The 21,600-nt window shown below is 35.3% G+C and overlaps 1 protein-coding gene across 1 annotated transcript in view; it reads right to left on the minus strand.

Annotated features, from left to right (window-relative positions):
• The window catches only part of LRP1B (LDL receptor related protein 1B), a 1,810,989-nt gene that overhangs the window by 64,943 nt on the left and 1,724,446 nt on the right, over positions 1-21,600 (minus strand). Inside the window, exon 84 of the mRNA XM_049711954.1 lies at positions 10,206-10,367. Coding sequence (XP_049567911.1) covers positions 10,206-10,367 — 162 coding nt within the window. The remainder of the gene's footprint in view (positions 1-10,205; positions 10,368-21,600) is intronic.

The following is a 21,600-nucleotide window of genomic DNA, read 5'->3' on the forward strand; positions in this document are numbered from 1 at the left end:
CAAGGGCACTAATCCCATTCATGAGGGCTCCATCCTTATGACCTGATCACCCCCAGGGCCCAACCTCCTAATACTATCACTTTGGGATTGTGGTTTCAACATATGAGTTTGGAGGAGGCAAATGTTCAGTCCATTGTATGCTTCAAAGGGGAAGGGGGAAGCTTCCCCCTTGTGGCCTCTTCCGCTGCGGAGCACAGGCTCCTGATGCACAGGCTCAGCGGCCATGGCTCACAGGCCTAGCCGCTCCATGGCATGTGGGATCTTCCCGGACTGGGGCACGAACCTGTGTCCCCTGCATCGGCAGGCAGACTCTCAACCACTGCGCCACCAGGGAAGCCCTATTTGTTTCCTTTTCAGAATCATACATTAGACTGTAAGCCCTTTGAGGGCAGGAAATACCTCTGATGCCACTGTTTCCTCCACGCTAACATAGGGAGAGGCTCATTGTAAACTCCAAAATATGTTCACTGACCAACTGACTAATGGAATAAAATTGCTCTGGAAGGAAAATGGTAAAAATAATCCCATTGTGTCTTCACATATGTTAGGTTCAAAACTATAGTTCATAACTTTTATAAGTTACTTGATAGACTATGGCTCTAATACCAGTTACCATAGATGATGTGTTTGAATTAGTGTCAGATACTCCAAATTTTATAAACTTGAGATACTACTTAATGTCTGTACTTACTGGAATCAGTAAGTGGGAGCAAGCCATACAGGTATATTTCTAATAAACTGAGTTCAAATTGACATTATAATGGTTCCTCAAGCAGGTCACTAGAGGACTTTGAAAACATCAATGAGATGACAAACAGATTGCCATTTGATTTGAATACCTGGCTCTTAGACACAGATTGAATTGGTCCTCATTGGCTCTTCTGCCCTAATATAATTACTGTTTAATTAAAAAAAAAATGTCATGAAGAACCTAGGGGTAAGACAGGAATAAAGACACAGACCTACTATAGAATGGACTTGAGGATATGGGGAGGGGGAAGGGTAAGCTGTGACAAAGTGAGAGAGTGGCATGGACATATATACACTACGAAACATAAAATAGATAGCTAGTGGGACGCAGCCGCATAGCACAGGGAGATCAGCTCAGTGCATTGTGACCACCTAGAGGGGTGGGATAGGGAGGGTGGGAGGGAGGGAGATACAAGAGGGAAGAGATATGGGAACATATGTATATGTATAACTGATTCACTTTGTTATAAAGCAGAAGCTAACACACCATTGTAAAGCAATTATACTCCAATAAAGATGTAAAAAAAAAAAACAAAAACCTCCAATATTGTTGACCTCATACTGAACACCCAGATTTAAATGAAAAATGCCATACTTATAATTTTGTTGATGTATACAAGGAATCCTTGCTCCAGAACTGCATGAAATGGAGTTATATTTGTTTGACTAAAAGAATACTTAATTTTACTTTTGCCATTATTTATCGCTGTCTCTCCTCCCTGGGCACTGGTGTTAAAATTAATTTGCTTTTCAGACCTTGGATTTTATATTGCCATTAGTGTTGTGAAATGTTTTTACTCAGCACAACTAAGAACTGATGTTTTACTTCCCACTAATGGACCTTTAATTAGGCACTGTAATGAACCATTCTGTCATTTCTTCATTTATAGAGAGAAGATTTTGTATATGCAAGATACAGTTTTGACGGAACACCAGGTCCATTGAAACTTGCCGACTCTCATCTAACAGATCCTAAATTTATTATGCTTTTGTCAGCTGTTGGATTTATCATTTTAATGATACTGTCCACAGACTTATTTTGCTGCCAAAGAACAGCATGAATGTTTGTTGATATTTTGATCAACAACTTCTGGGGTCCAATTCTGACTGTACTATTACTTCTCTGGGAGCTTGAGCAAGTTATTTAACCTCTGCCTAAGGATTAATTGGTTAATTTTAATAAGTGCTTTGTTGTAAAAGGTGCTATGATTGCTAATAGTGATAATAAAATTATAATGCAGCCTTTTATAATGCATCAGGCTACCTCAGACTGTGATTCTATTAAGTTGCTAACTAAAATATAAGCCAAATGAATTTATTCTTTTTAAGAATACAAATCATTATAATGATGGCCACATAGTATTTTTTTTAACTTCGTTTAAAAAAAATCAAATATGGTGATGCTTCACCTTAAACAAACAAACAAAAAATGGCTGGTGTACCATGATGATGGACCAATTGGGAACTGAGAAAGAGCTCCATACAAAAATACCATATGATTGTACCCTAATTAAATGTAGCTTTTGTGCATTACACTGATTATTCTTTTATAAACTTGCCTCCAAACTGCTTTCATTTACTTATCTATGATTATGTATTTGTTCATTTGTTTATTTGACCAATGCCACTGTTGGGTGTGGTCTCAAAGAGGTCATCCCAGACAAATAGAAGGAATATACACAACTAATACTCCTATGTAAAAGTGAATAGAGCTAAGAAGAAATAAAGAAGCAGTGACTTGAAAATTTAGAAGACAGAGAGATTAATTCAAACTGAGGGTGGTTATGAACAACATCAAAAAGGAAATGATTTTTGAGCTGGACAGAGACAGACAGATAGGATTTGGTACTGAGAGATGAGAGTGAGGAGAAATATGAAGAAAGTGCATTTCAAAGGGAGAGAACAGCATGAGAAAGCCACAATGCCAAGGAAGTTGACCTTTGGAGACGCATGATCAGTGTGGTTTTACTAGAATAAAGGAGAGGGTGCAAAAATAGTTTGGATAGTAAGTAGGGTCTGCATTATGCAGGTTCATGGTTGGCATTGCCCTGATTCGCTTGGACATCATTCAGTGTGGTGGGAAATGTGGAGCTGAAAAGAAAAAAAAAACCCTACAAGTTAGTAGATGGGAGTTGTGCTGGACTATTATGCTGTGTTGAGAGGTGGGAGATGAGAGGATGCAAGCAACATGTGAGGAGGATACACACATATAACTGGACTGTATTTGCCAGATAAACTCTGCTGGTCTGTGATGCATATCACTTAAGAGATAAATTGGGTGAACAATGTGAAAAGGGCATTGGATTAGGGTAGTGGCATCTATATATGTTGAAAAGAGGCTGACCTAATATGAGAAGAATATACATATAGGAAAGGAAACACCAAATGTAAAATAGATAGCTAGTGGGAAGCAGCCACATAGCACAGGGAGATCAGCTCGGTGCTTTGTGACCACCTAGAGGGGTGGGATAGGGAGGGTGGGGGGGAGGCTCAAGAGGGAGGGGATATGGGGACATGTGTATGCATAAAGCTGATTTGTTTTGTTACACAGCAGCAACTAACACAACAATATAAAGTAATTATACTCAAATAAAGATTAAAAAAAACACTGAATCTCTTTGCTGCAGAAGTGGTCTCTTGCTATAATATCAGAGAAAAAATATTTAATATTATTTTTGATTCTCAAATAAATCAGTATATATAGTTTGATTCTATGTTGTTCCATGTACTTTCTACAATGAACAGAGACCTAGGCCACTCTCTGTGAGGTCCTTAAAGATATCAAATAATCTGGGGACCACAATGTTAAGTAATTTTTAAGGGTGTGGACCCTGGGGTTGGATTGTATGAGCTTAAATCTTGGCTTTCCCAATTAGTAACTGTGTGATCGATCTTCAGGAGGCTATTTGTGCCTCCCTAGTAGCCTCCTCTGTAAAATGAGAATAAAAATAATAGCTACTTTATTCATAGGATTAAATGGATTAACAGAATTTATTTAAAAAAAAAGAAGTAATTACAAGAGTGCCTAGATGTAGAAAGATCTCAGTAAATGTGACTGAGATCGAAAATCAGTTTTTTGGGGGGGATAAAACAAAACTGTGGCTGCTGTTTTGAGAATAAATACAGAGGGTGCAGAGAGGAAGCATGGAGATAAATTAGTAATAATCCAGGTAAGAGATATTGGTAGCTTCTATAAGGGTAATGAGAATAGAGGTGATGAGAAGCATTCAGATTCTGGGTATGTTTTAAAGGTAAATGTGAGAATAAAGGTGGGGTATAAAAGAAAGAGAGGAGTCAAAAGTGACTCCAAGATTTTTGGACCTGGACAATGAGTATTTCCCTTTACAAACACAGGGAAAACTATGGTAGACAAATTTTTGGATGAGAAAATCAGGTTAATTTAGAGCCAGGTCAAGCTGTCAAATAGACACTTAGGTATAAACATGTGGGATTCAGGCAACAGCTAGTTCAGCTAGAAATATAAATTTGGAATCATTCATATTTGGATGGTATTAAAAGCCATGCAATTAGTTGAAATCATCTAGGTAGTGGGTCTCAATCTTAGTCATATATGTGAAATACCTGGAAGACTTTAAATGTTATAGATGTCCTATTCCAGGCTACCAGGATCAAAGTCTTTGGAAGTAACTTGGTAAACTGTATTTTATAAAAGCTGTTGAGTCCATTCCAATGTGCAGAGTCATATGGAAATCAAGGGGTGGGTGTTTTAGAGGAGTGAGCTGTGAGAGCCATGGATTGGGTGCTTAGTGCTTGAGTCCTACACAGGGGAGATAAGCCCCCTTGGTAAGTTGGAAGACTACTGGGACTGTAGGAACTGCTACAGGCTGTAGGAACTGCTACAGGCTGTAGGAACTGCTGCTTTTGAGGAGAATATGCATATCGGCTAACCCCCCAAGGCAGAGCAGAAATGGCAGATTGAAATCTCCCGGCTGGCTTTCTTACCACCTCTGTGCATATGCCAAGCCCAAGCTGAGCAAATGCTCCAGCCCTGCTTGCTGCATGTCACAGTGCAGCATTCAATCTGGGGCTGCCACAACTGGGGAGAAAAACTTAACTATGGGACACGGAGGCGACAGGTCACAGGGTGGAGCCCGGATGGGGCAGCCATGGCCATCGTTGGCAATTACTCAAGCAGTGCTTCAGAAGCCACCCAGATCTCTGACAGTGGCTGCTCTCCCAAAGCCCACACCCCACATATGCAGAGTCCATGTAGGCCTCACCTTCCCTGCAGTGTGATTCTACAACAGGGCATTGGCAATAGAGGCCATGGGGAGTCATTGGCTTTGAGGGACAAAGGAGACTTGGACTTGAAGCTGCATCTGAACAGAGTGAGGGAAATAACTGCTGATGCCTGCACAGGCAGTGCATCAGAGACAGCTTGAACCTCTGTCTGAGACAGGCATGGGCTGACAGCCCATGTGAGAACCCCTTGCTTTGACACTACCCTACTCTGGGGAGAGGGTCCCAGGGCTGGGAGAGGGGAAAGCACACACTTAAAGGAAACTGAGGTACCTTGGGGATGACCTTCATGGCTTTTGCTTCAGCAACTTGGGATCAGACCCCAGCCCTGATAGGGCCAATATGTCCATCGAGCAGAGAGAAACTCTTGCCTTACACCCAGCTCCAGCTGAAGCCCCTCCATCTCCAGCCCCATCCCCTACCAAGGTGATAGCTGCCAGCACACCCTAAGGAAAGACATGACTTGCATACAGGACAAATCCAGCTCTGCCACCAAAGGCACTGAACACACACAGTCTGTATAGAAATGTTTCCATATAAGAACACCCTCAAGACTGAAACAGGTAATTGTTTCACATAATTCATAGAGGCAGAGAAAGTTAAGCAAAATGAAAAGGGAGGGAAATATTCTCAACTGAAAAAGCAAGAGAAAAACCATGAAATAAAATAATGAAACAGAAATAAACAATTTACCAGATAAATAATTCAAAGCATTGGTAATAAGAATGTTAACTGAATAGGGAAACTAATAGATAGACACAGTGAAAATTTTAACAAGGAACAAGAAAATATAAAAAAGACCCAATCAGAAATGAAGAATTCAATAACTGAAATAAAAACACAGTAGAAGGAATGAACAGAGTAAGTAATAGAGAAGAATCATAAGTGATCTGGAAGATAGAAGATTGGACATCACCCAATCAGGGCAGCAAAAAGAAAAACAAGTTTTAAAAAAAGTGAAAACAGTTTAAGAGAGCTCTGTGATAATGTTAAGCATACCAACATTTGTATTATAGGGATCCCAGAAGGAGAAGAGCGAGAGAAAGAGATTGAAAATATATTTGAGCAACTTATGGCTGAAAACTTCCAAAACCTGAAGAAGGAAACAGATATCTAGATATAGGAAGCACAGAGGGTCCCAAACAAGATGAAGTGAAACATAGACCTATACAAAGACAAATAATTAAATGGCAAAAGTTGAAGATAAAGACATAATTCTAAAGGCAGCAAGAGAAAAATAAAGAGTCATATACCCTGAAATGCCCATAAGGGTATCAGGAAGGAAATAATAAAGATCAAAGAGTAAATAAATAAAACAGAGACAAAAAACTAGAAAAAATCAATGAAACCATGAGCTGGTTTTTTGATAAAGATAAACAAAATTGATAAACCTTTAGCCAGGCTCACTGAGAAAAAAGAGAGGAGACAAATAAAATCAGAAATGAAAGAGGAGAAATAACAACCAATACCAATGACAAACAGTTACATGCAAACAAATTGGACAATCTAGAAGAAATGGACAATTTTCTAGAAACAAATCACCTCCAAGACTAAATCAAGAAGAAACAGATAACTTGAACAGAATGATCACTAGTAGTAAATTGAATTTCTAATAATAATAATAATTTTTAAAAAAACTCCCAGCAAACAAAATCTAGGATCAGATGGCTTCATAGGAAAACTCTACTAAACATATAAGGAAGAGCTAATACATATACTTCTCAAACTATTCCAAAAATTGAGAACAGAACACTTCCACATTCATTCTATGAGGCCACCATTACCCTGATACAAAAATCAGACAAAGACACTACCAAAAAAAAAAAAAGAAAGAAAGAAAGAAAATAAGACACCAACATCTTTGATGAATATTGATGTAAAAATCTTCAACAAAATATTAGCAAGCCAAGTCCAACAATATATAAGAAGGATCATATAGCATGATCAAATTGGATTTATTCCAGGGATACATGAATGGTTCAATATTTGCAAATATATCAATTTGATACACCACATTAACAAAAGGAAGCATAAAAATTACATGTTCATTTCAATTGACACAGAAAAAGCATTTGACAAAATTCAACTTCCATTCTTGATAAAAACTCTCATCAAAATGGTGAAAGAGGGAACATATCTCAACATAATAAAGGCCATGCATGGCAAACCCACAGCTAACATCATACTCAACAGTGAAAAGCTGAAAGTCTTTCCTTTAAATTCAGGAACAGAAAAGGATGCCCACTTTCACAACTTCTATTTAACATAGCATTGGAAGGCCTATCCACAGCAATCAGACAAGATAAAGAAATAAAATGTATCCAAATTGGAAGGGAAGAGGTAAAACTGTCACTATTTGCAGATGACAATGATACTCTATGTAGAGAACCCTAAAGCCTCCACCCATAAACTATTAGAACTAATAAATAAATTGAGTAAAATTGCAGGATACAAGATTAATATACAGAAATCTGTTGCTTTCCCATACACTAATAATGAAATATCAGAAAGAGAAAACAAACAAAAATCGTTTTAAAAATCACATCAAAAAGAATAAAATACCTAAGAATAAAATTAACTAAGGAGGTGAAAGACCTATACTTTGAAAACTATATAACATTGTTCAAAGAAATTGAAGATGATACAAAGAAATGGAAAGATATCTATGATCTTGGATTGGAAGAATTAATATTGTTAAAATGGTCACACTTTCCAAAGCTATTTACAGATGTAATGCAATCCCTATCAAAATACCCATAACATTTTCCACAGAACTAGAACAAATAATTCTAACATTTATATGAACCCACAAAAGACCCCAAATTGCTAAAGCAATCCTGAGGGGGGAAAAATAAGCAAAGCTGGTGGTATAACCTTCTCAGACTTCAGACTATACTCCAAACTACAGGAATCAAAACAGTGTAGTACTGGCACAAAAACAGACACATAGATCAATGGAAAAGAATAGAGGGCCCACAAATAACTCCATGCACCTACAGTCAATCTACTACAAAGGAGGCAAGAATATACAATGGAGAAAAGACAGTCTCTTCAACAAGTGGTGCTGAAAAAGCAGGACAGCTACATGTAAAACAATGAAATTAGAACACTGCCTCACACCATATGTAAAAAAAAACCTCAAAATGGTTTAAAGACCTAAAAGTAAGGCCTGAAACCATAAGACTTTAAGAGAACATAGGCAGGATACTCTTTGACATAAATTGTAGCAATATTTTTTGGATCTGTCTCCTAAGGCAAAAGAAAATGGGACCTAATTAAACTTAAAAGCTTTGCACAGCAAAGGGAACCACTGACAAAATGAAAAGACAACCTACTGATGGGAGAAAATATTTGCAAATGATATGGCTGATAAGTGGTTAATATTGAACATATATAATCAGCTCATACAACTCAACATTAAAAAAACAAATGACCTGATTAAAAAATGGACAAAAGACCCAAAAATACATTTTTCTGAAATAAGACATACAGATGGTTAACATTAAAAGATTCTGAACATCACTAATTATTAGAGAAATGTGAATCAAAACAACGAGCTCTCACCTCACACCTGTCAGAATGGCTATCATCGAAAAGTCTACAAACAAATATTATCGAGGATGTGGAGAAAAGGGAACTCTTGTACACTGTTGGTGGGAATGTAAATTGATGCAGCCACTATGGAAAACAGTATGGAGGTTCCTCCAAAAACTAAAAATAGAACTGCCATATGATTCTGGTCCTGGGTATATATCTGGACAAAATGAAAAATTGAAAAATATATATGCACCCCAATGTTCATAGCAGCACTATTTACAATAGCCAAGATATGGAAGCAACCCAAGTGTCCATAAACAGAAGAATAGATAAAGAAAATGTATATATACAATGGAATATTACTCAGCCACGAAAAAAGAATGAAATTCTTCCATTTGCAGCAATGTAGATGGACCTGGAGAATATTATGCCTTGTGAAATAAGTCAGACAGAGAAAGACAAATACTGTGTGATATCACTTATATGTGGAATCTAAAGAATAAAACAAATGAATGTATATAGCAAAACAGAAACAGACTCATGGATATTGAAAACAAACTAGTGGGGAGAGGAAAGGGAGGAGGGGCAAGATAGGGGTATCAGATTACAAACTACTATGTATAAAATAGATAAGCGATAAGGATACTTTGTACAGCACAGGGAATTATAACCATTATTTTGTAATAACTTTAAATGGTATATAATCTATAAAAATACTGAATCATTATGCTGTACACCTGAAACTAATATAATATTGTAGAGCAACTATACCTTAGGTTAAAACAAATGAGCAGGGAAATAAAGTTGTAGCTAGAAAGGGATGTGAGCACAAAGGAAAGTTTCTAAAGAAAGGTGGGTAAAAAGAAAACACTGATAAGGCAGAAGAAAGAGGGGACAGTTGTATGAGAGGTGTCCATGAGTATCTAAGAGGGATATAATGTAGGAGTGGACAGTGTAGCATTAGACATCGCATGGGTCCCTAGTCATAAGAAGGAAGACAAAGGATGTGGTGTAGGACAAAGTAATTTGAGGGATCTAGTGGTGGGAGCTTGTGGCAGTTTTCTTTAGACAGCTTCTTTTTTTATTAATGAAATAGGAAGCAAGTTCCTAAGCTGAGAATAAAGTTGGGGCACAGGTATTGAAGGTTTGGGGGGAAAGGAGAAGATGTGACACAGACATCTAGGAGGGTTAATGGATTAATGAAATACAGTGGAAACCATAGTAAATGCCCATATGAGATTAGTAATAAAACCTCAAGTTAGACCAGTCTATTTTTTTTTTTTTCAGTTGCATTCAGCAGTGGGGTGCCAGTTCAGGACAGAAGAAGAACTGGATTTAACCATGGCTATGGTTTTCTAGAAAAGTACAAGAGAGGGGAGAGGGAGCAAGATTGTTAAGGGTGTATACAAGGGAATGACTGCAGTGATGGACCATGGAATCTAAGCTGGGAAAGGAAAGAACAGAATCTTTAAAATAAGAGATGGATGAAGAACAAAGTAAAGAATTGTTAGATTTGGGGTGATAGGGGGTGGACTTGAAAAATAGGGCGTGGCTGAAATTGAGGTAATGGAGGGAGTGTAGTTCTAGGTGATAAGATTACTTAATGTACAGCTCACAGCCTGCTGTCAGACTGTCTTGTGGGTGTTGCTTTCACTTACAGTACTGACATCTGTCTCCAGTGTGTTCAGGCTGGCAGTCGCAGTAAGGCTGGTTCCCAGCAGTAACACTGCAGGTCCCTCCATTCTGACAAAAATCCTCACAGACTGTCTTACCACAGTTTGGTCCAGTGAACCCTAGTGCACAGCTGCAGGTGGGTCTCCCTATTGGGAAAAAAAGGTAATGAAAAGGCAATTAGTTGACAAAATTGTTTACTTATATGGAATCTTCACTAGGTAAGAATCAAGAAGTCAGTATTTGGGGCAAAGTCTGTCCACTACTTAATCTGCGACTTTACACAGTAACATGACCTCTCTGTGTCTCAGCTTCCCCATGTTCCAACGAAGCCTGGGTTAGAAGATCGCTCAGGTTCACTTCAGGTAAAATAATCAGAGCTCATTTTATGAACAATTATACATGCATACACACATTTTATGCTTTAAAGTGCTTCTGTTATTCTTTGTATTTCTGTTTTCATGTCCATTTTGCTTTTCAATTATTTTTGTTCTATTCATGTGGTAATGCAGATTGTGTTGGCCATTAGAATATAAAATAGAGACAATCATATTTCCCAGTGTTCAATCATCAGGTACCAATCACTGCTGTATCTACATAAAACATAAGCTTAGGCTTATTATAAATAAATATTTTAATAAGTTTAAAGTGGACATGTCATCTGTAAAAAGATTTATGAATATTAGTTATTTTATTTGATATAAATACACATACTGAATTTAGTATATAAGCACTTACTGAATCTTATTTTATTTCATTTTATATTTTTATTCATGGTGAAGGACTGTCACTTGTAGTCTAAAGATGATTTAAGAAATCTAATGTTAATAGCACACAATAGCAAATCTGACAGATCATCTATGGATATTTTATTTGTTCTGTGGGAACTAACATCACAATGAAAGGTGAACAATCCTTTAAGGTGTTTTGAATGTAACACAGTTAACTGTTATATCAAGAATGAGTCTCTCTAACTGCCTGGACTGTCAAGAACTGAGTGGAAAATAGAGTCTAGAATTATCTCTGCAGGAGAAGTGAAGGAAAACAAAGCAAAATGAATGGCTACCATTTGTAATGGGGGCAGAATAAAGTTTAGAGGTTGTACAAATATAAACTAATAACATGAAAGGGAATAACAAAGAAATTCAGTTATTGATCTTAGTTAACTAGGACTCAGAAAATTTCATTTAGTTGTCTAGTATCAGAGAATATCCAACCATCTCCTCTCTCACCATTGTAGACATGCAACATAATTAGAATGGTCAGAAAAATGCATTAAGTGTAAGGCTTAAAACTTGAAGTGTAAAAGGATAAAAGTTTTTTTCTGTTGCCATAGATTCTACATTCTACTTTGAAGGACAATTCTATACATATATATTTTTGGAAAAGCATTCTTAAGTGAATAAAACGTCTCCAAATAAAATCCACCTGCATTTCCAAGAAAATGAATAAATTGAGCTCCACAATTTATTTATTTAGTTTACTTTGAAAGGTCTCCACACACTTACAAATGCTAGAAGCTATTGCTTCTCAAGGAAGAAAGATATATACATTTTTACAGTGGGTATTATTGCTTTAAAACTTATTTATACATGTTTTTAGTTTGGTGGCAGATAAATGCCTATTAATAGGTTAAGAAACAAGGTAAAATTTATATACATTAAAAGCTGTAATGTGTATAAAATAACCTCATATTTTTTTATTGCCAGAAAACAGCTTTAAAACTTTTAGCTAAGTATTTTTCTTATAAAAGTAGTGAGTTTTCTAGCTGTTGCTTACATACAGACAAATAGACACAAACGAGAATAATGGTAGAAGATGAAGAAGATAGATAATTGTTAGAACATAGTCACTAAGGAAAATGAAAGCCCTGAATAAAAGAAGTAATTCATCTACATCAATGAGAACCAGTGAACAACTTCCAGAGAAATAGAACATACAATCAGGAACACAAATTAACATGAGCTAAATGTGAAACAAACAGTACAGAAAGTATAAGGGGAAATCAAAATGCATTAGAACAATCAGAAAAAGTGTCATACAATGTACAACTTATACATTGTAGATTTAAGTTTTTCTACCTTAATTTCTAGGTGTTTTTCTTTTTGTTTAAGAAACTAGGAGTAAAAAAAGTGAAAGGAAGTTTGAAAGAAATAAACCCAACCTGTTAAGGCACTTGAAAATTCCTCTGTTCCAGTCGCTCAGAGAGAGGACACCATGCTTTCATCTCATCTACAGTTGTTTTGAAACTAGGGCAGAGTGACCAGGTTGTCCCCCAGCTAGAATATGCCTCTCATCATTTAGATTCCAGCTGAATTATTTTCAAAAAGCTCCTCTTTCTCTTCCTTTGAAGAGATTTATTTTTGGTAAGTATAAATCTTCATATTCAGGAGAATATTATGTAACTTGAAACAGTGTGGTGATACAGCAGATCTTTTGTTTGCTGATGGGAAATGAACCATCAGCTGCAGAATTTTATAACGGGTTCCAGCTAATATTTTCAAGAATCGCTCTGGGTGCACCCTAACAAGTTGCACTGGATTCATTTTATAAATATTTTTTAGGTAGCTGAATTTGATTTTGACATTTGAAAAGGAAACAGCACTGTTACAATGACTAAGGTATGGATTTATAGCAGTGATGCATCCAGGGAGCTGGGGAGTTGACAGCCGGTAAAGGTAGCCCAATCAGAAAGAGCATCAATTGACCTGAGGAAGAAGGGGAAGGAGGGGTTTGCTGGCTCTAATCAGTCTAGTTCCTATAGCATTCTTAGCTAAGACTTTAACAGTGTAGGTTGTCAGACTGCCTGGATTCACAGACTATCTGTGCCAGTTACTGGTGTGGGACCATGTGCAAATATCAGCTCTCTGTTTATTTCCTCATGTGTAAAAATGGGGATAATAATAGTACCTACTTCATGGGGTTGTTGTGTAGAATCACATAGAATAAATGAGAAACATTTCTCACTGTGCCAGGCACATAGAAAGCAATCAGTTACATTTTAGCTCTGAATATTATTGTTATTCCTACTGAGATTCACCACTTACAGGTATGACTTACTCTGTGACCCTGTCTACAAAGGCACTGTAACATTCTAGAAAAATCATTCTGAAAATTTTCTTAAATTACACACTTTATCTCCATTATTTATTTAAGATACAATTAAATTTGAATTTGTTTATGTGGCAGTGCTGGGATAGAACAGGTATTCCCCACAAACTTCATCTCAAACTCCAACATTTTTAAACTTTGAAGAATGGGTCCTTCTGTCTTCTTTATCTTCTAAATATGCTTAATCCTACACATTAAAAGAAAGAACACACACACAACACAAACAAAAACAAACCTAATATTTGCCACATCTATCTACTTGTATAACTTCAAATTTTGGTACATTCTCGAGCTTTTTTCAAAAGAAAGCTACACTTACTGCTTCCAATTCTACCAATATATGACAAAGTAAAATCCTCGATCATAAAGTCACATTCCAATCCTTCACTGGGTTTGTAGTTTTTATTTTTTAATATACAAAATAGTGGGTCAATCTGTTGCTTCTCTTTGTTCCCTCTGAAGACAGGCCAGATCTCTCAACATGTAAGTACTGCTCCTACAAATCAACTCTGATTCCCTCTTGGTAAGAAAGGATTAGGAATGGAGAAGGTAATGTTGGTGTTGTCTTTACTGTATATCTGTGTACTCTTGCAAAGCTTACCTCTAATCTCTTAATTCCTAAATCTAGATTTCTCCTCAATCATCATCCTCCTCAAATTTTCTCCATAATTTTACATTTATTAATATCTACACTTGAAAATTTTATCTCCACTTGGCTTCTAAGACACTAGCATTGTGGATTTCCCTGTCTTTTTCTCTGACTGCTCTTTTATAATTGCCTTTATGTTCTCTTTCTATCTCTTTCTGGTGATATTATCCAGTTTCATGGCTTCAGTAATGATCTCCCTATATGAATGTCTCAGTCTCGATTTTTTGACTCTGGGCTCATTCTCCTTGCTAAATTTCAGACCTTCATTCTCACTCCCTGTTTTACGTCCCTGTGTGGGTATCTCTGCCTGTTCAACAGGTTCATCTACTCCTCCCATGACTCCCTAAGAGAGAAAATTCCTCTCATAAACATTGTCCTCAGTAGCACACATGATTTCACTAGACTGAAGGCTCTCCCAGTGCCATATTAAGTTCCACACTACACGTTAACAAAGTGCCTTGCTAGATGTATGCATATAATAAATGGAGGTTAATGTAGTTATATATTACTTCTGTTTATAGATAAATGGAAGCTTATCTCATATAAACTGTTGTAGCAAATTTTCATACAACATAAATTAATAATAAACTCTTGAAATTTAACTAGGTAACCAGTAATAGCTGATGTCAAACATGGTAAATACATAACTAGAATCACTAACCATCTATAGTCAATGATAAATATTAGTAATATCCGTTAGCACAACTGAAGATTATAATGTTCATAAGAAAAAATGGAAATGCCTTGGAATCTCATAGAGTTCTCTAAACTTCATTGTTCTTGCATGGCCCTTATATATCAAAAATCACGGTCTCAGTAAAAATGGTTGATTCTAAAATATTTCATAAGAATATTTAATAGTAATTAAATAAATTTGGTACAAAGTTAAATTACTTGTTTTTTTTTTTTTTTTTTCAAATCAGGAAGACCTGAGAAAGAAACCTGGTTAGATATTTATTAATTGTGTGGCTTTGGAAAACTTAGACATCCTCACTGGATCTCCTTCTGGATCTCATTCTGCAAAATGGTGATAGCAATGCCTGCCATGTGCTGGTAAAACACTTGTCACAATGCCTGCCACATAGCAAGTACTCAATAATTGTAGGTTTATTAGTAATAGTAGCATTGGCATTATTATTACTCTTAGTATTGCTATTAAACAAATCCTCAATTTTGGTTGTTATTTAAACTTCACTGAGTACATTTGCCTTTGTTAAGAAACTCCATATGGAATCCTGATGCATATTTTTTCCATTTTCATTCTTTTGAACAAAACATGCCTATAGGTAATCTATATATATCAGTTCAAAACAGTATATTTTAATATACATAACAATGAAATCTTTTCTATTATATAAGTAATTATATGGATATCATAAAGATTTATCACTAGTCCCTGTTAAATGAGCATTGAATTTATGTGACGTGGTTACAATTTACATCTAGATAAATGAATCTTTAACTATATGCTATCTTTAGTTATATACTCACAGAAATTTCTCTGATATGGGCAGACAATACTGATGATTTTCAGTGATAATAGACAATGTCTTAGAGAACTGACTTTTGACATAATCTATGTTCTCAGATGTTAGTTTTCTTACTTAATCATGCTAGCTTACATCTAAAAAATGCCACATAGAGTGTTTCAAATTAAATAAAATAATATAATTAAGGAAGTTACTAGAATCCTTGGCACCTGAATTGAGAATTCAATTATAGTAGTCACTACAATATGACAATAATTATGTTTGTAAAATTTTCAAAATGTTATAATTATTGAATTACTGCATACTTGCTAATAATTTTAGAGTAAAATTTGCTGGGTAGGTTTAAGTCAAGTAATATATCAATCAATATGTTTCTCAAAAGCATATATTTTCATTTGAATATTATTAAGGTGTATGTTGTTGGCATTTTTCAATAACTTGATTTAAAACTGTAAGTGTATCTTTAAAAGCTAGATTTATTTAATAAACAGTTTTTAAGCTGATTATAAAAATGCTACTCATCTGGGCTTCCCTGGTGGCTCAGTGGTTGAGAGTCCGCCTGCCGATGCAGGGGACACGGGTTCGTGCCCCGGTCTGGGAAGATCCCACATGCCACGGAGTGGCTGGGCCTGTGAGCCATGGCCACTGAGCCTGCGCATCCGGAGCCTGTGCTCCGCAACAGGAGAGGCCACAACAGTGAGAGGCCCGCGTACCGCAAAAAACCCCCCAAAACCAAAAACAACAACAAAAAATGCTACTCATCAGTTTAATTTAATTGATATTGTATGATTTTAGTAGGCAAAATAACCTCTCTGCTCAATATTGGACAAATAAATTATAACTCTTTTTTCTATCTAAACACAACACCTGAAGATGTATGGTTTACTCAGCATTTTGTAGTAATTTTTAAGGGAAAAGAATCTGGAAAAGAATATATATATATATATATATATATATATATATATATATATATATATAACTGAATTACTTTGCTGTAATTTCACTTTACACCTGAAACTAACATAACATTGTAAATTATATTTTAATAAAAAATAAAATTAAAAAATTAAATTTAAGAAAAAAATGTGGTTGATTGTGATGAAAGAATGCTAGTAAAAGTAATTACATGTGAATTTCTTAGGAGACCATGACTATACTTATTATTTCTGAGTGGTAGATATCTGCTAGTGAACATTATTGATTGGTTCTCTTTTTAAGCAATTTATTTGAATTCATACTCATTTTTCTATGTGAGCCATGCTGCTTACCTTGTTTAACTTGGTCTTGTGCTTGTAAATTTTTGTCCCTGGTTATAACATTTTATACCTAACTAGTTTTCTATGCATTCAGTCATTGTTTAGTTCAAATAGTCTGACACACACATTGAGTCTAAGTAATAAAAATATTTAATTGACATTTAAACTGCAGGGCATATTTATACACATTTACATTTAATGTTCTCTGAAAATGCTATCTAAAAGTAAGCATCTTTAGTAAAAACGTCTTTACTATTTGGACAAAAGCTACATTCTTTTTTTTTTTTTTTTTTTTTTTTTTGCGGTACACGGGCCTCTCACTGTTGTGGCCTCTCCTGTTGCGGAGCACAGGCTCTGGATGCACAGGCCCAGCGGCCATGGCTCACGGGCCCAGCTGCTCCGCGGCCTGTGGGATGCTCCCGGACCGGGGCACGAACCCGTGTCCCCTGCATCGGCAGGCGGACTCTCAACCACTGCGTCACCAGGGAAGCCCAAAAGCTACGTTCTTGTTCCTTCCTACAGAATAAAATAATAAGCCAAGAAACAAATCATCATAGCATCATTCAGTTACTTACTGGATTAAAATCCGAAAGCCTGTCTCCTGACCTCTAACCCCCAAGACTGCTCTCCTTGGTGAAATCTGTCTTCACTTCTGACTTAGATTCAAGTAATAAAAGTTTTGAATGCTTTAAAAAATTGCTAGTCTTTTTGATAAAGAGATTTGACATTCTACTTTTCCACTTAATATAATGTTTTCCTGGACTGAAAGTGAGTGCCCATTTATACATAATTTTAGCAAGTTGACTATAGCTGTTGGGTAGTCTTAAGTATTACAAAGATTACAGAGAACTATTGAGCAAAGCCTGACAAAGAAAATAAAGAACCGTGGGCGTTATCCAGCTCCCCCCAGGTACTATTTAATATATTCTGACATGTTTCAAATTATAGGTCACAATCTATTTATATTTATGGAACGTTCATTTTTAGCCAACATTGTGGAGATGAGACTGAAACATTTTTGTCTTTTCTGTGAATATAAGTAAGCCAACTCAAGCCTTCTGACATTAGCTTAGAGAGCTATAAGACTAAATGGTTCAGTACTGCTCTCACCATATGGTCCAAACGAACCAGTAACTATGACTCATGAAGCCAGCAGCACAGTTAAAGAGAATCGTACTTTCATTGTTATGAAGATTCAAGGGCCAAGAACAGTGCCTGGCACTTAGTAAGCAGTTCAATACATATTAATTATCATGATCCTGACAATGATAATAAGTAGTGTTATTTTAATTTCTGATTCTAACAATAAAGCATGGTTGAATATTTAGAAAATACAGAAGTATAATGAAGGACCTATTACATATGCAATTTTTTCATATTGGGCTCATAGTATACAAGCAGGTTTTTTCTTGTGCTTTTTAACTTTAAAATAAAATGTGAATATTTTTCTCTATTATTATATAGTTTAAAATTATAGTTTTGTTTATCGTGTAACATTCATCTTTTAGATATGCTATATTTTATATATTAACTACTTGAATTTAGGTTTTTATCTCCAATTCTATATTATGAACAATACTACATTGAACATTTTCACTTCTAAATATTTTATTTTTTATTATTATGTAACCTTTGGAATATATTTCTAAAAGTGACATTATTTAGTTAAAGGACATTGGAACTTTTTTGTTTGTTTTGTTTTTTGTTTAATTTTTGAATTTTATTTAATTTTTTTATACAGCAGGTTCTTATTAGTTATCCATTTCATACATATTAGTGTATTCATGTCAATCCCAATCTCCCAATTCATCCCACCACCACCACCCCCCTGCTGCTTTCCCCCCTTTGGGGTCCGTACGTTTGTTCTCTACATGTGTGTCTATTTCTGCCCTGCAACTCCTGCTGAGTAATTCAGAATTGCTTGCTGCAAGGCTTGTACCATGAACATTTTCTTCTGGTACTGATTTAAGGATGCTGGTTTCACCTGTGTGTGACTGGGCTCCTCCTCCCTCTTTTCCCACTTTTCTCTGTTTTTATATACGTTTGTGTTCATATATGTTCATGTTCTGCCACTTGCTCCTTATGTTTTTTTTCCATTGATTTGTCAAAGCTACATATTCCTATGTCGCTTATTTTTTAAACTATATGAACTATTTTATGTTTTCAATTTTATATTTTCGACTTATTCTCTTGGATTCTTAAAAAGCAAATAGGACCAAATATCCAGCTTTTACCACTTTCTAAATATAATCAATATCTATGTTAAGGGAGCTAAGACATCAAGCTTAATTTAAATTAAAAACAGCCCTCATTTAAATATAAAGTGAAAGAAAAACTAAGAGGGACTGTTTAAATGTATGTTCACCCTTTATCAAGATATTAATTAGGTGACTGTGTACTTTACAGCCCAGATACATATGTGACTTGAGAGACATCAGTATATATGTTTCATAATCTGTTTCATGCTGTTTCAAAGGTGCCCCAAATTTCCTAGCTTAACCTGCCTTTGAGCAAACATTTTTAGGGTAGTCATATTTGATCATAATTGATGGCAGTCACATATGCTACCATCATATTTGGGGCAGTGGCCTGGATAGAAAGATCTTGAATAAATGAGATAGAAAATTATCTCCATCTACTTGGCTATTATAAGGGCCCTTTCCATTGCAGTGAGAAGATTTTGATTTTTTTCTTTCCTCAAGAGAGCCCTCTTTCCTCCGGCTTCATTTCTGGGAATAAAATCTTCCACTGCCAAAATACACAGATGTGGTGACAGAGGGCAACACAAAGAGAGCTTCTGCTGTCTTCTTGTTGAATTCATTTAAATACTTCAATACAAATGAATTGCCTACTATAAAAAATTGCACCATCATCTCTTCACGTAGCCAGTTTTACATATATTCAAACTTCCCAAATTAGAATTGCCTTCCTTTATGCATAATTCCAAACTTTGAGTGGGAGTATTTGAGAATATTTTCCCAAATTTACAAAATTTCTTGCTCCATTCCTCTAAATCAGTTGTGTAGAAAACCCTGATTCATTTTGATAGAAACATCAAAAGTCTAAATAACAGACCTATAAGAGTATGGAAAATACCACACAGAATGAACATAGAGAATAAATATTCATAAAAGTGAAGATTAATTGTACATATAATTACATAAATATCCATTACATCTGTGATGAAAAAATAATTCCATAAATTATACTCTACTTTCTACATAAAATGACTGAATAATTCAATGCTTTATTCTATTTTCCATTGCTTTGCCAATGTAAACTTTATCTTAAATGTAGCCTCCTAGGAGCAGGTCACAGAAATTAACTACATGGATCCTTGTTGATATAATCAATGTCAACCTATTTCATTTTGTAGTACCTTCTTATATGGATACAGCTCATATATCTAGTTTTTAGTTTTCTTTATTACAAAAAACCTTAAGGAATGAGGAAAAATTCATTCCTACATGTAAAATTTTAATTACGCCTCTCAGATGTGTGCCTTTAATTAACTGGTGACATTTCCTTTGTTCAATTATTATAGTTCTATACAACTGTCACAAACTTATAAAGTTTAATTAAGGCTGCCCCAAACCCTAGTTACATAGTGTCCACATAGGAGTTTGCCAAAGGCTTAACTGTAAGTAAACCGACAATGAATAAATCTATGAGTTGCCCACTGGGATTTGTTTCACAAATTAACATTTGTGTGGAGATAATGAGGTTCTACAGTCTATAATACCAAACAATGTTTTATAAAACCACATTTTTAAAAGTGAAAAATGCTTTGTAAATGACTTAATTAGCTATTATATTATTATTAATTATTAGATGCTATAAGACAATAAACTACATGGCTATATCTCAAGTTGAATTCATATGAGAACTCATTTATATTACTAATTTGAAATATAATTTTTTCTGAACATATTATCTATGTAAATCAAGATCTAATACTCTGGGTGCATAGATAAACTTGATATATTATGGATTTTAAGAATGCAGCAAGGTCTGGACAAATGATTTGAATGAAACATCAAAAGTTGTGCTGTATTTATATATATTTCAGGATCCATTAACAGGATAGCAAATTCAATGTTTCACAGAGATTTGTCCCTGTGCATTGATTGCAGGTTGAATAGGTAGCCATAGTTTGGAGTGCCAAACTCTTTATCTAGCTGGCTTAAATATTTCCAAAGGTAAATATAAGAAAATCATCTGGTCACAACCCAAAGATTTTTTTATCTTAATGAGAAAATTAAATTAACAATTAAATAATAAAACTCTTAAACAACTCATTTGCATAAGAGAAGCTTCTTCCCTAAAGCTAAGTGGTATGTTTGTTGCTAAAATATAATTACAGGTCACACTCTTTTACTGTACATTCAATGGATTCTCATTTGCATAGTCAATGAAGGTCTCAGTACTACAGTTTTTCCCACAGCAATAGAATATACTTTATGGACTAGCTCCCCCTCAGGCAGAATGAATATATGTAGTAAGACTCCTAGTGCCTCTTTTAGTTCAATCAACCTGCTGAATATTTTTTCAGAATTCTACTGAGTAGTTACAATTATCTTAATTATCAATTAATCATAAGTCCAAAATATTTATAGGTATCAAACTATCAAACTATCAAAGAAGTAGTATTGTTTTTACTCTTAGAATGCAAATCAGAAAACAGCTTGCTTCTCCTGAACTCCATTGAAAATGCTGCTTCATGTGGCTCTTTGTTAGCATTATGCTAAATACTTCAAAGAATAGCTTAAGCAATAGAAGCAGTGAGAAATCCCAGTAAGAAAGAAATTAACCACATAGGGGATGTGAAGATCATATGGATTGCTTTTCTATCTGACTACCTAAATCTGCAGTTATC

The sequence above is a fragment of the Orcinus orca genome, chromosome 7 (assembly GCF_937001465.1).
Source record: "Orcinus orca chromosome 7, mOrcOrc1.1, whole genome shotgun sequence".
Classification (NCBI taxonomy): domain Eukaryota; kingdom Metazoa; phylum Chordata; class Mammalia; order Artiodactyla; family Delphinidae; genus Orcinus; species Orcinus orca.